This window comes from Zootoca vivipara, chromosome 3 (genome assembly GCF_965207765.1).
Source record: "Zootoca vivipara chromosome 3, rZooViv2.hap1.1, whole genome shotgun sequence".
Lineage (NCBI taxonomy): Eukaryota > Metazoa > Chordata > Lepidosauria > Squamata > Lacertidae > Zootoca > Zootoca vivipara.
The window spans coordinates 7,928,431-7,943,342 of NC_142586.1; the positions used below are offsets into that span (position 1 = coordinate 7,928,431).

Sequence of the window (14,912 nt, forward strand, 5' to 3'; positions counted from 1 at the left end):
TTTAATATATATGGCGATAAAATTGTTTTATTTGAAATGTCGTCTTCCATAGAAATTACATGTAAACAAACGAACCATATTTCAAAGGAAAACCAAAGTACATTAGAGGACCAGGCACTGAAGACTTCTAACTGTTCGCTTGAACGACGATAAAATAAAAAGGGCATCCAACATTAGAGGCGGTTCATCATTAAGTCAATGACCACACCAACATCTGTGGACGCCGTATCCTCCATACTCCCAACTGGCACCAGAGATGGAGCCAGTTGCTGTAATACCTGAACTTTGAAACAAAGCTTGGTGATGCTGCAAGAGGTCATATAGCTTCTAGGCTTCAAGCACACTGTCGAGAGCACTTTAATATTTCCTCGAACTCCGTATTGAAGCAGCTCTTTCATTCAGGGAAAGAAGGCCTGTGAAATTCCACAGAGGCATTATCTGAAATAAAATAATCTGCAAGTTTACAAATGCGTCCTGTCTTTTTTTCATTGTGGAATTCAAACTAAATACCCTTAGGATGAGCAGACCAGCTTCATTTCAGCAAGGTTGCTACATCAAATGCCTTTAGACTAAATGATGATGAAGAAGATGAAGATGCCTCAGTTCTGTATCCCACTGCAAAGTAGCTCTCTTAAGTTACATGGCGGTTCACTTTAAGTGTACAGGTACAGATAAACTTCAACCTAAGCTCTACATTTCTAGAAGGCCACTGTTAATACTGCCACTTTCAACCTGTAATAAATCTTTTTAAAAGCCAATGGCCAGGAAGGTGCTATTCAGACAATGCAGGCTTGATTTCCCAATTGTCTTCTCGCAGGGGTCAGCAAACTTTTTCAGCAGGGGGCCGGTCCACTGTCCCTCAGACCTTGTGGGGGGGCCGGACTATATTTTGAAAAAAAATATGAACGAATTCCTATGCCCCACAAATAACCCAGAGATGCATTTTAAATAAAAGGACACATTCTACTCATGTAAAAACACCAGGCAGGCCCCACAAATAACCCAGAGATGCATTTTAAATAAAAGGACACATTCTACTCATGTAAAAACACCAGGCAGGCCCCACAAATAACCCAGAGATGCATTTTAAATTAAAAAAAACACTCTACTCATGAAAAACATGTTGATTCCTGGACCGTCTGAGGGCCGGATTTAGAAGGCGATTGGGCCACATCCGGCCCCCGGGCCTTAGTTTGGGGACCCTTAGTTTGGGGACCCCTGCTCTGGAAGCTTACCCTGGTTTGAAGGCTAGGATCCTCACACCCTTTAGCACAGAGGCAGCTGAACTCTTTTACAGTGCCATTCTGTATCATGTCTGATCAAAGTACGTCCCACTAAATTCATTGGTGCTTACTCCAAGGAAACTGGGTATAGGATTGCAGCCTTAATGATTCACCTGAAGATGGCAGGTTGAAAAAGAACAAAGGCTCCTGAACTTTTAATAGTTGTGTAGAAGAGGTAGTTTCAAGAGATGCAGCTTGTCACGCAAATTCACTCTTCTTGGCAGCTATTAACAGCGCAGAAGCCCTGTCCCTTATTTAATGAAGCCACTCTAACCACAAAGAGCAGGGACAAAAAGAATAAAAGGGCTAGACCTTGATTCCAAATTTCCCATTAGGAGCAGAGGAAACTGCTTTGCACAGAATCAGATCATTGGGCTCATCCAGCCCAGTTGAGACCAGCCGGCAGGAAGGAGCCTTTCCTGGTCATAAGAACCGAAGGACAACCTGCAGGCGTGACAGTGGGGGCAGATAGGGGGCCTAGTTGGGGGGGGAGGAACTTTTTCCTACAGCGGCGAAATATCCCGGGCTCCTCCTGCAGACCCTTCCACCTTAATTCATTATAACCTTGAGGACATTTTCTTAAAGCGTTTATACCCTTATATCCACCCCAGGAAAGCTGGGTGCATCTGCCTAAGTTGCCGGAATTTCGAGGGGTTTATGAAAAGCTCAAGATGAGCGTCAATTCATGAGGGGGTGCAAGTTTACTATTTAAGGAACTTCCAAAGCCCTTTGAGCCAGGCAAGCTTGGTGAAAGCTCTGCCTGCTTCCTCACTTGCCAGCACACAAGAACACATTCATTAACGTCCACCCTCACATCTTCTCTTCCGCTTACCCACCTTGACGACTCTGCCTGGGCAGCCGTTTGCTGAGCATCACAATTCTTTATCAAGCCATCGCCAAGAGTGTCCATGGCTGCTAGAAGAGTCTCATACAAGCGTTCAGCATGGCTTTCAAGCCTGTCAGATTGTTTGGCAATCAAGCCAAGAGTGTTCTGTAAAACTAGAAGCAAGGATTAATACGAATTTAAGATCCAGATTCTGTGATGTTTCTCCTTAACAATTTTGGGTAACTAACACTGTTAGAAACTTGTTAGACCACAAGAAGAGGCATTAAGTGTTCTGCTTCGCTTGCAATAAGTAACTAGAGGATAAGAGAAAGAGAAAGAAGAGTAGATTATGGTGCATGCTAGGAATAGAGAGATGATGCTGTACAAGTTATAGCAGCTTTCTCAAGTGGATGAAACTAACAAGGAGGATTCACCAAAAAGCACTACTCCAAAGCTCCATTTTCTATTAGCAAACACACATGTGCTAAGGTCACTGCTCAGCCACAGTGCTTTCTAGTTTTTCAGCCTTTATATAGTAAAAAGAAGGTAACACTGGGCATATTTCAGCAAAAATAAAGCATTCTGAAATCCTACAGCTTTCTATGAGAACATCAAAATGTGCTTAAGTTTGCTCTATTTAAACAGATGAAACTTGAAAACTATGTTTGGCAGGATTCATGCCAAGTATCTTGAAAACCATGAGAGCTAGAAAGTTGAAAACACTGTAGGAGGTGGTGGAGGAATTTTGAAAAATATTACAAGGTCTGATCAAGTGGCCTGCAATCCCCCTGTCCTCCCCCACACCGTATTCTGGTTCTGTTCCCCCCCCCCTTATAGTTGTCTTCCCCCTCACCTGGTGAATCTGATACCATGCATTTGAGAAGCCTATCTCCATCTTGCAAGACATTTTCAGTCAGTGTCTGGTGGTCAGCTAAATCCTTTTTGAATTCCTGCATAGAAATGTGATTGATGTCATGAGCAACAATATTCAAAGCCAAAGCATTAAAAATTAATTAATGAGTAAAGAAAAATTAGGGATGCGGGTGGCACTGTGGTGTAAACCACTGAGCCTAGGGCTTGCCGATCAGAAGGTTGGTGGTTCGAATCCCCATGACAGGGTGAGCTCCCGTTGCTCGGTCCCAGCTCCTGCCAACCTAGCAGTTCAAAAGCACGTCAAAGTGCAAGTAGATAAATAGGTACCACTCCGGCAGGAAGGTAAATGGCGTTTTCGTGCGCTGCTCTGGTTCACCAGAAGCGGCTTAGTCATGCTGGCCACATGACCCCAAAAAACTGCGGGCAAACGTCGGCTCCCTCGGCCAGTAAAGCGAGATGAGCACCGCAACCCCAGAGTCATCCACGACTGGACTTAACTGTCGGGGGTCCTTTACCTTTCTAAAGAAAAATTACCATTATCCACAAGTGGGCACATAGGTTCAGCAAAATGTATTTTAAAGTTATGGGTTGGATCCAACGGATTGAGAAGACAGCCTGTGCATCCCATTTTTCTTTCCCTCCTCTGCCTGCAGCTGCTGTACTTAAAAAAAAAAATCCTATCCATGGAGCTAATGGGGCCCCACAAAACAGCAGCGGCTGTGGTGTACAGTTCTGCAGTGCAAAATAGGAGGGGAAAAGTCAGCTAAAATTGAAAGGGATCTTCTGCCAGCAGAAGCTCCCATTGCTGAAAGATCCCTCTGCCAGATCTAGGCAGAGGGCCCTCTGAATCTCTGGAAAGGTTTACGGCTGTCAGGGGTGGGCAGCAAGCTGGGCGCAGGAATATCAGTTGTGTAAGCTGCCCTGATGGAAGAAGGATCACAGCGGTCTTAGCCTATCTGCACTCCGGTTATGACCAACTGTACACCAAGAACAGCAGAACTCTCCTAGGAGGGTGAGCACATGGCAAGAATATACATTTTCCAAATAGCATATTCCACTGATTTATACATTTGAGCGGGGGACCAAGGGAGAATGGTGTTTCATGATGTGGACTAAGAGCTTTCTACAATAGGCATTCTTCCAAACTGATAGGCTGCAGCCTTTGCTTATTTCTCACAGGGGTTTGCTTAAGGGATTATTTGAATTGAATTAGGCCTCTTTTCAGCAGTCAGTTGTTCCTACATAATGAAGCCCAGTGACCTCAGAGCTTCTCAAATCCACAATTAAGGAGGAAAAGGGGGGGGAATTACCAGGTAGTTTTGTAGTGCTGCCTTGACACTTCCAACCTCTGGCTTGGGAGGAATCCAGTTGTCTGTAACTTCTGCTACTTTGTGCAGCCAACAAATGAGCTCTTCTAGTTGACAGCAAAATATCTACTTAGATGAATCAGAACAAAGGCACCCATTATATGCATAAGACATAGTAAAATTCAGTTTTATAGGCATAACTGGAAAACTGGGGGGGTTTTCAGTTCCCAGGTTAGAAGCAGGAGTGGGGTGGGAGAGCTGAAAACTAGGCAAGTCCAAAAAGCCTGGGACACAAATTTTCACAACCCTCAAGTGACTACAGTGGCTCATTTACCACAAGTAATGTATTCAGCGTTAATTCTGGAATTGCATTCTCCATTCTGACCTAACTTAGCCTCCTAGAGCAAAATATACACCAGTATGATACCTGCCCCAAATATCATAGAACCATAGAATTATAGTGTTGGAAGGGACACTTCCAGAATTAACACTAAATACATTACTGGTGGCTGCTGCTTCACAAATGGTAAAGAGACAGGCACAGTGCAGGAGCAGAAAATGCCTGTTTTCGGGTCCCTGCCCTATGGCATTCTGTAGGTTGTGTGCTAAATATAAACTTGCCCCAGATTACCTAACTGCAATTCACTCTATGTGGAGCTACTTTGAAGGTGACCCAGAAACTAAAACCAATCCAGAATACGGCAGCTAGACTGGTGACTGGGAGTGGCCGAGACCACATAACACTGGTCTTGAAAGACCTACATTGACTCCCAGTACGTTTCTGAGCACAATTCAAAGTGATGGTGCTGGCCTTTAAAACCCTAAACGGCCTCGGTCCAGTATACCTGAAGGAGCGTCTCCACCCCCATCGTTCTGCCCGGACACTGAGGTCCAGTGCCAAGGACCTTCTGGTGGTTCCCTCAGTGCAAGAAGCCAACTTACAGGGAACCAGGCAGAGGGCCTTCTCGGTAGTGGCACCCGCCCTGTGGAACGCCCTCCCAACAGATGTCAAAGAGAAAAACAACTACCAGACTTTTAGAAGACATCTGAAGGCAGCCCTGTTTAGGGAAGCTTTTAATGTTTGACTTACTATTGTATTTTAATATTTTGTTGGAAGCTGCCATGAGTGGCTGGGGAAACCCAAACAGATGGGCGGGGTATAAATAATAAATTGTTATTATTATATAAGTCATAATACAGGTCTACACAGGAAAAACCAGCCAGGCCTTCAGGTCTTTCAGCCCTTCAAGTCACACACTCACTTTGGCCACTTTCAAATCTAAGTATCATATGACACAATTGTCATTTTGCTGTTCAGGTTTGGATTTTTAAATCTTATTTACCCTTATATGCAGTGCAAGGGAGTCTCTGAAATGATTTGTCTCTTGTTCGACATGATGACCTCCGCTCTCGAGGAATCTTCTTTTGAGCAAGTCAATGCTACTAGCAGCCCCTCCTGTCAGCCCCTCCTGGTCCTGGCAGCTTTGGTTGCTCAGAAGGTCTTCTTCCATGTGTTCGTGGAAGCTACACGTAGGACAAGAATCACAATCTGTTTCCCACTGACTCTTGCCGACTCCACCATCTCCCTGAACCTCCAGTGGAAGCTGTTCTCCATTCACATCGGCGTATGGAAAATGTTCAGGGTTCCTTATGATCAGTGAAAGATCAGTCAGCTGCTGAGCCAATGTCTCTAACTCCTTGAGCCTGGGTGGTAAGGAGAGATACTCTTCATCGCTAGAACTCCCGTTTTGTAAAGGCAGCACCCTTGTGGAGCGTATGAAGTTGCTACTGACAGCATCTCTCTTTGTAAGGCAGCCATATCCCCTTGTGTCCCAGACTCTCTCATCCAAGTTGCATGAATCAAATGGAGCTGGTCGAGGGCACAAGCCATGCGCCATCTCTCCAGAGATGCGAGTTCTCCCCTGAGAGGGAACACCACCAGAAAAGGACACTTTCCCAACAGGTGAGAGTCTGTAGTGAGAAACTGGAACGGGGCATTCTGACTTTTCCAATAAAGGGGTTGGAAAGCTCTCTGAGTGTGGGATCTCCACAGCCAGAGGTTCCCGGCCCTGCAGGTTCATGGACTTCAAGGTACTCTCGGGAGAAATGGAAAGGCTATTGAGGTCAACCCCAGAATCGTGGACAGAAGGCTCTCTGGGGTTCTTTGTAAGCTTGTGTTTCGGCCTCAAAGGATAGGTGTAATCAAGCAAGTCCTCATATTCTTTATTAGGGTCCCAATGGGGCGACTGACGGTCTGGCGATGGGGGCAGGCAATCGGGTATGGCACAAGCCCAGTAGTCCACCTGGAAGGAGGACATCTTTCTCATGTGACCCACTGTCGGGGAGCTATCCAAAGCTACGTGCCCGTGTGCGCCCAGCATGTGGTTTCCTGAAGGGTCAGATAGACTATGCAGCTGCCAAGGAGTAGATGTTTCGGGTGACAATGAAAGAGCCCCAGCCCCTAAAAAGCTCTTTGATCTCACCATCCCTTGCTGATCAAAACCGGAGTCTTCTGAAGGCTGTAAGGTGAAGCTAGTTCGAGGGAATGCAGGTGTCATGGCATCAAAATGATGGTTTATTTTACCTGGCAGGTGTTTGGGAGTGGATGAATAAGGCGCAACTGTCACCTGGCTCCTCCCATTGGCATCAAGGCTATAGAGGGGTTTGGTGGTAGGGCTGTAAAATGTTGAGTCCATAGCTTTGGTTGTGATTTCCAGCAACCCATGAAGCGGCTCGGCGGAATCCGAGTCTTCTGCTGAAGTCACCTGTGCAAGTCATTTTTAAAAAGAGGTCAGGCAAGAAAGGCAGGCTTTGTTTTATTTACAAAGAAAGAATATTCCAATATAGGTGGGGGTTTAATTAGCAAGCAGGCTGTTGGCTGTTACCAATTGTTTTTTCCCCTTTTCTTTTAAGCTCAATGGCTTTCCCCCAGAAATAAGTGAACCTGGATTAATTTGAAGGCTGGAGGAATGAAAGCCAGCATTCTGATGCAAATGACACAGAACAGGGGTCAGCAAACTTTTTCAGCAGGGGGCCGGACCACTGTCCCTCAGACCTAGAGGGGGGCCTGAGTGTGTGTGTGTGTGTGTGTGTGTGTGTGTGTGTTGGGGGGGGGATGAACAAATTCCTATGCCCCACAAATAACCCAGAGATGCCTTTTAAATAAAGCACACATGAGACACCAGGCAGGCCCCACAAATACCCGAGATGCATTTTAAGTAAAAGGACACATTCTACTCATGTAAAAACATGCTGATTCCCGGACTGTACGCGAGCTGAATTTAGAAGTTGATTGGGCCGGATCTGGCCCCCAGGCCTTAGTTTGCCTACCCATGACACAGAATCATAGAACTGCAGAGTTGGAAGGGAACCCAAAGGATGGCACTAATTGCTTATGTATTTGGGAATCTCAAAACACACACCCAATAGGAAGATGCGGAACAATTACATCCAAGCAAATTCAGTCACTCCCATGGACTATTTATGCTCCTGTTGCTCAGTACTTAAGCCAACAAAGTAACTAGATCTATCTTGTGCACCATTTGGATAGGTTTTCAGAAAAGACCATAATGTTGCCCAGCCCTGAAGAATGCATTCAGGGAAGCTGGTCCATCATTCTTCCTCCCCACCCTCACTTGCAATATTCCCATAGTAGCAAATACCATAAATCTGAAACTCTATAATACGCGAATTCACAGCACAACCTGATGTGCATTTTCTCTAAAGCAAGCCCCACTGTGTTCAATGAGGCTTACTTCCAATCAAGTGTGCTTAACACTGGGTGGCAATCTGTTATCCTTCTCACTGATCATCACTCCCCACCTGTATTTCTACCCAGCCTGACCAAAGTTCAATGAAAACAATTTTAAAGGAAAAGGCAGAAGAGGGAGAAGAGTGACTAAATCAGAACGGCAGTCAAAGGCTGAGTTTCTTCCAAACTGCTTATCCACCATGTCACATGTGCCAATGGAAAGAGATGTATAAAAGGAAATAAAAAATGATTTCTGCACTATGATCATTCACTCTTCGACTGTGAGAATCCAGTCTCCTTAGCATTTTTCTTGGAAGCATTGTGCAAGTATGGATACCTAAATATGCTCACCTGTTGTTCTTCCGGAAACAGACCACCTCTGCTTAAACTGGGAGCTACTTCACTACCAAAAGTGGTCCTACTGATGAGCGGCCGTCTCTCCACATACTTTCCTTTTCCTTTCATCTTGCAAAAGTTGTTCGAAGCCATTGAAGATATCTTATCACATTTTTCAGTTCTCCGGAAAATGCCAGGAAATGTATGGCCAGCTTTTTCTATGGCCTTGAGCTCTCCAATCCCCGTTTCTTTGGGCAAAGGCTCTTCTTCTTCCACAGCTGAAGGCTGGCAAACCTTGCTAAGTAGTTCAGAGTGGTCCGTCTCGAGTTCTTGGTAGTTCTACCTCCAAGGCCATCTATAAAGCAGGTTTCTTTTCCTTCAGTGCCTCAAACGTGAGTCTTTTAACCTGAAATAAACAAGAGATCCAGCAGAATTAATTCAGAACTCCCACATATCTAACACAGAGGCTGCAAGCATCTGCATGCTTATTTGCAAGTAAGCTCCAATTAGCCGTCCAAGAAAACATCCCTAGGATTGTTCTGGGTATCTAGAATCCCATGCATAATCATTTGTAAGCTGGTCATACTGTTTTCAATGGGACCTACTCCTAGGAAGCAAGTAAAAATGATATTTAAAAACAAACAAACCCAAGAATGAGAGGAGACTGGGGAAACATGACAGCCATCGTCAAATAAACAAAGGGCTGTCAAGCAGAAGATGGAGCAAGCTTGTTTTCTATTGCTCCGGATTCTAGGACCCAAACCAATGGCTTCAAGTTACAAGGAAGGAGATTCCGACTACCGGTAAATATCCGGAAGAACTTTCTGACAGTAAAAGTTGTTCAACAGTAGAGCAGACTCTCTCAGAAGGTGGTGCACTCTCCTTCCTAGGAAGTTTCCTGGAAGTGAATCACAACCATCTATTTAACAGTAAAGTAGCTTTTAATAAAGAGCCATGGTCCATGGGTAAAATATTTGATTTCTTAGGTCACGCTTCAAAAAATGATACAATATGCATCCTATTTATTATTGTGGGCTTCCTACTCGATCCAGGAACTAACAAATTATCACAGAGCAGGCACCAGTGTAGATCACCAGGACCACCCAAGGAACCCAGTGACAATATTGTTTTCCCACTTTATGCCCCCCAAACTACATGAGCTTTTGGGTGGCCCAAGCACAATTCTTTCCAGCCAGATTTGTCATCTATCCTGTATACTGTTGGGATTCAGCTTCCTTAAGCTGCAGAAGTCAGAACTTTTGGGCCTCATTGGGCTATTTTCTTTGGTCCTCCTTTAAAAACCACAGTGCCTTTGGACAAGGGCAGCTAATCTGGTACTACAACTTCCATCAGCCATGCTGCATAGGACCGGAGGGTTTCTAAGTCCAAAACACCCACATAGGCCCACCTTAAGGTAGGGGCAGCCAGAATGGAAGCAATACCTCCTGGAACAGGGAACAGCTGAAAAGTAACAAGTAAGGGTTCTCACATGAGGATTTTGTTGGTGGTGCTGTGAGCACAACCATGGATAAAGGTGATGCCAGAAATGGCCCTATGTTTTAGCCTAGGGCTTGCTGATCAGAAGGTCAGCGGTTCGAATCCCTGTGACGGGGTGAGCTCCCGTTGCTTGGTCCCAGCTCCTGTCAACCTAGCAGTTCGAAAGCACCTCAAAATGCAAGTAGATAAATAGGAACCGCTGCAGCGGGAAGGTAAATGGTGTTTCCATGTGCTGCTCTGGTTTGCCAGAAGCGGCTTTGTCATGCTGGCCACATGACCTGGAAGCTATACGCCGGCTCCCTCGGCCAATAATGCGAGATGAGCGCGCAACCCCAGAGTCGGTCACAACTGGACCTAATGGTCAGGGGTCCCTTTACCTTTACCTTTTACTTATTTACTTCTTAAATGTGTATACCACCCTTCATCCGAAGATCACAGGGTGGCTCACATCATAAAAATACAAAATGAAAGCATAAAAATGCATAATAACCCTTCTGCAAACAAACCCATGGGCAGGCTCCAACAGCAATCTCTCAGAAAACTTATGCCTACACAATTCCAACCTGCCTTGTCCAACTGAATGTTCACAGAGGAAGCCTCCATGACATCATCTGGCCTGAAGATCTCCCCCCCCCCCACTTCCTCCTAGCAGTAATCTGGAAAATCCTTGGCAAAATCTCATCTTTTCCCTCCCTATTGCCAATGTCCATTGTATTCTCCCAAGACAAGGAAGTCCCTCCCCCCACAAAGCACACACACACACACACTTTCTTCCAGGCAACAGCTTCCAAAAGCAGAAATACCCACCCACAAAGGAAAAGGAAGGACCCAGAGCAGGAGACACAATGGGAGAGGAAACAAAAAATGTAACAACAAAAAGGGCAGCTCCACCACCACCCCCATTTTCCAACACACAAACATACTTTCTGGTTCAAACTTCATACAGTATTAAGTATTCATTCACCTGTGCAGGTCTAACAGAAGCACTGTGAATATGACAGACCCCATGTAAGTGAAACTTTCGTTTCCAGCCTGTATTTCCAACTACAACTATAGTGGTACCTCTACTTACGAATAACTCTACTTACGAATGTTTCTACTTACGAACGGAGCTCCGTCCGCCATCTTGGATGCGGTTTAGATAGGATTTTTTCTACTTATGAATTTTTAGATAGGGTTGCTTCGACTTACGAATTTTTTTCTCCCAATGCATTCCTATGGGATTCGACTTACAATTTTTTTCGACTTACAAATGTGCGTTCGGAACACATTAAATTCGTAAGTAGAGGTACCACTGTACTTTATTGCACACACTACTATCCCGTAGCTGTCAACCTGGGTCTACAAATTCTGTTTCAATGGAGAAGAAATCTCCAGGATGTTTCAGGCACACAGCCCGGTTGTCTCGAGATGTTCCCAGATGGCTGTGGATCATCTCCTTTACTGCCAAGATGAACACTGTACACCCCAAAACCACATCCCTGCGTTGTGTAGGTAAGCCTATCCACAAATGTATAAGTTGCATGTGCTTTTGTTTCTTTTTAGTTACTGTTGATTTTAGTCATCTTTTTAGTAATTTGTTTTTAGCTGTTTTTTATTAACCACTTTTAAGGTTTAATTTTATGTTGCTGTAAACTGTACACAGGTTGTTGTTTATACAATGAAGAGGTATATAAAGGTCATTAAATAAATAAAATTCACATTAGACATTTCCCCTCTCAAACAAAACAGTTGAGAGTATCCCCTCAGTGATGCTTACTGTTCTTATTTACTTTTTTTTAAAGCTACTAGTCACTGTAATGGGTGCCAAGCAACAAAGCTTACCTCCATCCTAAAGGTAAAGGTAAAGGGACCCCTGACCATTAGGTCCAGTCGTGACCGACTCTGGGGTTGCGCGCTCATCTCGCATTATTGGCCGAGGGAGCCGGCGTATAGCTTCCAGGGCATGTGGCCAGCATGACAAAGCCGCTTCTGGCAAACCAGAGCAGCACATGGAAACGCCGTGAGCAACAACCAACACTCTGCTCTGCCTGGATGCCCCCATTGTGCTCCTGCTCAATCCTGCACAGATAACCTCGGTTTAAGTACGCCTCAGTTTGAGTATTTTCAGTTTAAGTACTCCGCGGACCTGTCTGGAATGGATTAATCCACTTTCCATTACTTTCAATGGGAAAGTTCGCTTCAGGTTAAGTACGCTTCAGGTTAAGTACAGACTTCCGGAACCAATTGTGTTTGTAAACCGAGGTTTGTATAGGAACCATAAGTAGCAGCCATTGATCCTTCCACTCCATGAATTTGTCAAATCCCCATTTAAAGCTACCCATGTTCACATCTTGTGCCAGCAAATTCCTCAAATAACTGTCCCAAACCTTCTGCAAATCATATTACTGCACGACCTAGAGTTTCAATTTTTGTCACTTATCTGTTATGGCAGCGGTGAAACTAGGCTTTATTGCACCCAGGTCAAGAACCCAGTTTGACACTGTGCCCACACACATTTGCGTACACGTACACACAGGCTGAAAGCCTCAATGGCACCCCTCTGGAGGCTTCACCCAAGGCAAAAACCCCAACTAGCCCCCCCATAGCTACGGCTCTAGTTATGGCAAAAGTCTTTGGCATTTCTTTCTACTACAGTACTTTTGTCTACAGTGTTTTTACCACCCAACACTGTACATTAAAAAATATATATTCAAGTGTCCTTCAAGAGCCTTTTTAGGATTTTTTATTATTATTTAGCTTCTTGTGGTTTTAAGACCAGTTCAATTGGGTACACTCACTCCTATCTTTGAGGTCAGCAACAGGCAGACATACAGCAGAAAAGGGACAAGCAAAAATTTTGTGGATTCCGAACACCACAGGGAATCAAACCCATGAAAATTGAGGACAGCACATCAACAGCACAGCTCTCTGAATATCCAGAACCGCAAGCACCCACACGCACACACTACTTGAGGGAGACAACAGGAAGCAGGTCATGTTTCCCCTGCCAACGGTTTGTGCTTGCCTTCCTTACACTTTCACACAATGGCTGAGTTCCAATTGCTCTTATGGGCATGCATTTAACACACTGCCTAGTAAAAAATTAAGACTGCTCTTAATAAATGCCAGTTAATTCTCCTGGACTTCAGAGGCTTTGATGCAATGATCTCCTATTTTGTGTTTCCAAAGGGCTGCTTTATTTCAACAGTCAAAAGTACAGAATTTAACCCAAGCACTAAAATCGAGACCCAAACTTTACAATCCTAACAGACACTGCTGTCAGTAAGTTTTTCCCTTAACTTTAAGTGGAAAAAAGTTGAATAGTAATAGGAAAGCCTACAACTGTTCTGGCATTATTGGATTATTATTTTTTTGTTAGCACATGAATGGCTGCCACAACTCTGTTGTGGGTAGAGATGGAGACAGCTAGTTTTGCCTTTTGTTAATACCCACCGACTGCCAAACTTTTAAATACTAACAACCAAGTCCCCAGACAATAATAGTATTATTCTCTGAAGTCCCCAGACAATAATAGTATTGTTCTCTGAAGTCTCTGGAGAGATCCTGCCTTGGCCAAGAAATTAAATCTCCTCTACACAGATGGTGAACTATGTGGTTCTCAACCCACCAGAAAACACTAGTTTCGATTTGTTTCTTACAAAAACCTAAACAAATGAAAGAATCACCCAAGAGAGCAGATCCCTGTACAGTACCATTCACACAGATGCAACTATTGTGGCTTATCCACTGCAAATTTAGAAGGATGCAAAGCAGGAGAAAATAAAAGATTTAAGAAGAACCATGGCATTTAATCCTGCAGAGGGCTTTTGTAAAAAAAAGAAAAAAGAAAGTTAGAGGCGTCGTCAATAATGCTTTTGTGGGAGAGGGGGTTATTGGTTTGTTTCTGTTTTATAATATAGATTTGCATTTTTTCTGTTGTGAAGCTCCCTAGGATCTTCGGTGAAGGGCGGTATAGAATTTTAATTAATTAATAAAAAATAACTTATTCAAGGGCATGCCTTCTAAAAGGGGGGGGGGGCAGCCTTGTTTGTTATCAGAATCACTGAACTGTAGACCTGGAAGAGACCCTCGAGGCCAAGCTAGTCCAGCCCTCTGCAATGCAAGAACCTCCACAAGATCATAGAAGGGCCGAGTTGGAAGGGACCCCCGGGGGTCATTTAGCCCAACCCCTTGCAATGCAAGAATCTCAGCCCTCCGTTCATAAACCTCGTTTTCGTGTTCGTCTTGCAAACCGCCCTGCGGTATAGAAACAGAAATGTAGTCGATAGAAATGACAAGGTTAGCGCCGGACCGCGAGCGCTCGGCTTTCTCTCCAGACAACCGCAGCAGGGAAGGCCAACCCAGCGGAGTCGCGTTGGCCAGTGTCTCGGCCCCAAGCAACGCCGGGGCCGCCCTCTGCCTCCCACCCCGGCGGCACCAGAAAACAGCGGCAGCGTTTCAGCGGAGCTTCCGCGCGCAGCCTACGAGGCACAGGCGGAGAAGCATGCAGGCGAGCGAGCAAGCGAGCAGCGCGCCCTTACCCGAAGAGGGACCCCCGCCAAGCTCCGGACGCCGCCCTGCGCCCTCTCCGGCCTCCGGCCCTCGTCCGCCAGCAACGCGGGAGCATGCGCGCCTCGCCGGGGCCGCCTCTGGAAATGGAGACGCTTGGAAGCAGCTGGGGCGCAAACAAAGCGCAGCCAATGGCCGCCTTGGAGAGGCGCGGAGGCTGCTGCGCGCGCCCGAAACGCGCTTCTTTTCCGCCAGCCGCCCTTTCCTTGATGGGGAGCCTGCGGCGTCCAGGCCTGGCGAGCCTCCTATCCGAAAGGGGCGCGTCGCAGCTTTGGGGCGGTGGGGGGGGGCTGCGCGCCGAAGTGACGAGAGGAGGCGGGCGCGCGCTAGCTCGCGGCCTTGTAGCTTTGGTGAGGGAGACGGAGACAAAGACAAAGGGAGGCCTGGAAAGGGAAAGCGGGGGGGGGGACTCTCCTGCTTTGGCCAGGGCGCAGGGCGCATTGCGCGCCAAAAGTGGCCGGAGAAGCTGTCACCACCGGGGCCGGCCC

The 14,912-nt window shown here is 45.8% G+C and overlaps 1 protein-coding gene across 3 annotated transcripts; it reads right to left on the minus strand.

Annotated features, from left to right (window-relative positions):
• Nucleotides 1–14,912, minus strand: CEP68 (centrosomal protein 68). Of its 3 annotated transcripts, none has more exons than XR_015949287.1 (7): nt 14,397–14,912; nt 8,392–8,782; nt 5,633–7,054; nt 4,293–4,415; nt 2,963–3,059; nt 2,120–2,423; nt 1–438 (listed from the first exon to the last, which is right to left on the minus strand). XR_015949287.1 is itself a non-coding variant. In XM_035110266.3 (7 exons), the coding sequence occupies exons 2-7, from the start codon at nt 8,527–8,529 to the stop codon at nt 395–397; spliced, it is 1,962 nt and encodes a 653-aa protein (XP_034966157.3). In that variant the 5' UTR covers nt 8,530–8,782; nt 14,397–14,912; the 3' UTR covers nt 1–394. The 3 variants fall into 3 exon arrangements, 2 of the variants coding, with proteins under 2 accessions (XP_034966157.3, XP_034966158.3); XM_035110266.3 differs by having other exon boundaries at nt 1–413; nt 2,120–2,282; XM_035110267.3 differs by having other exon boundaries at nt 2,120–2,282.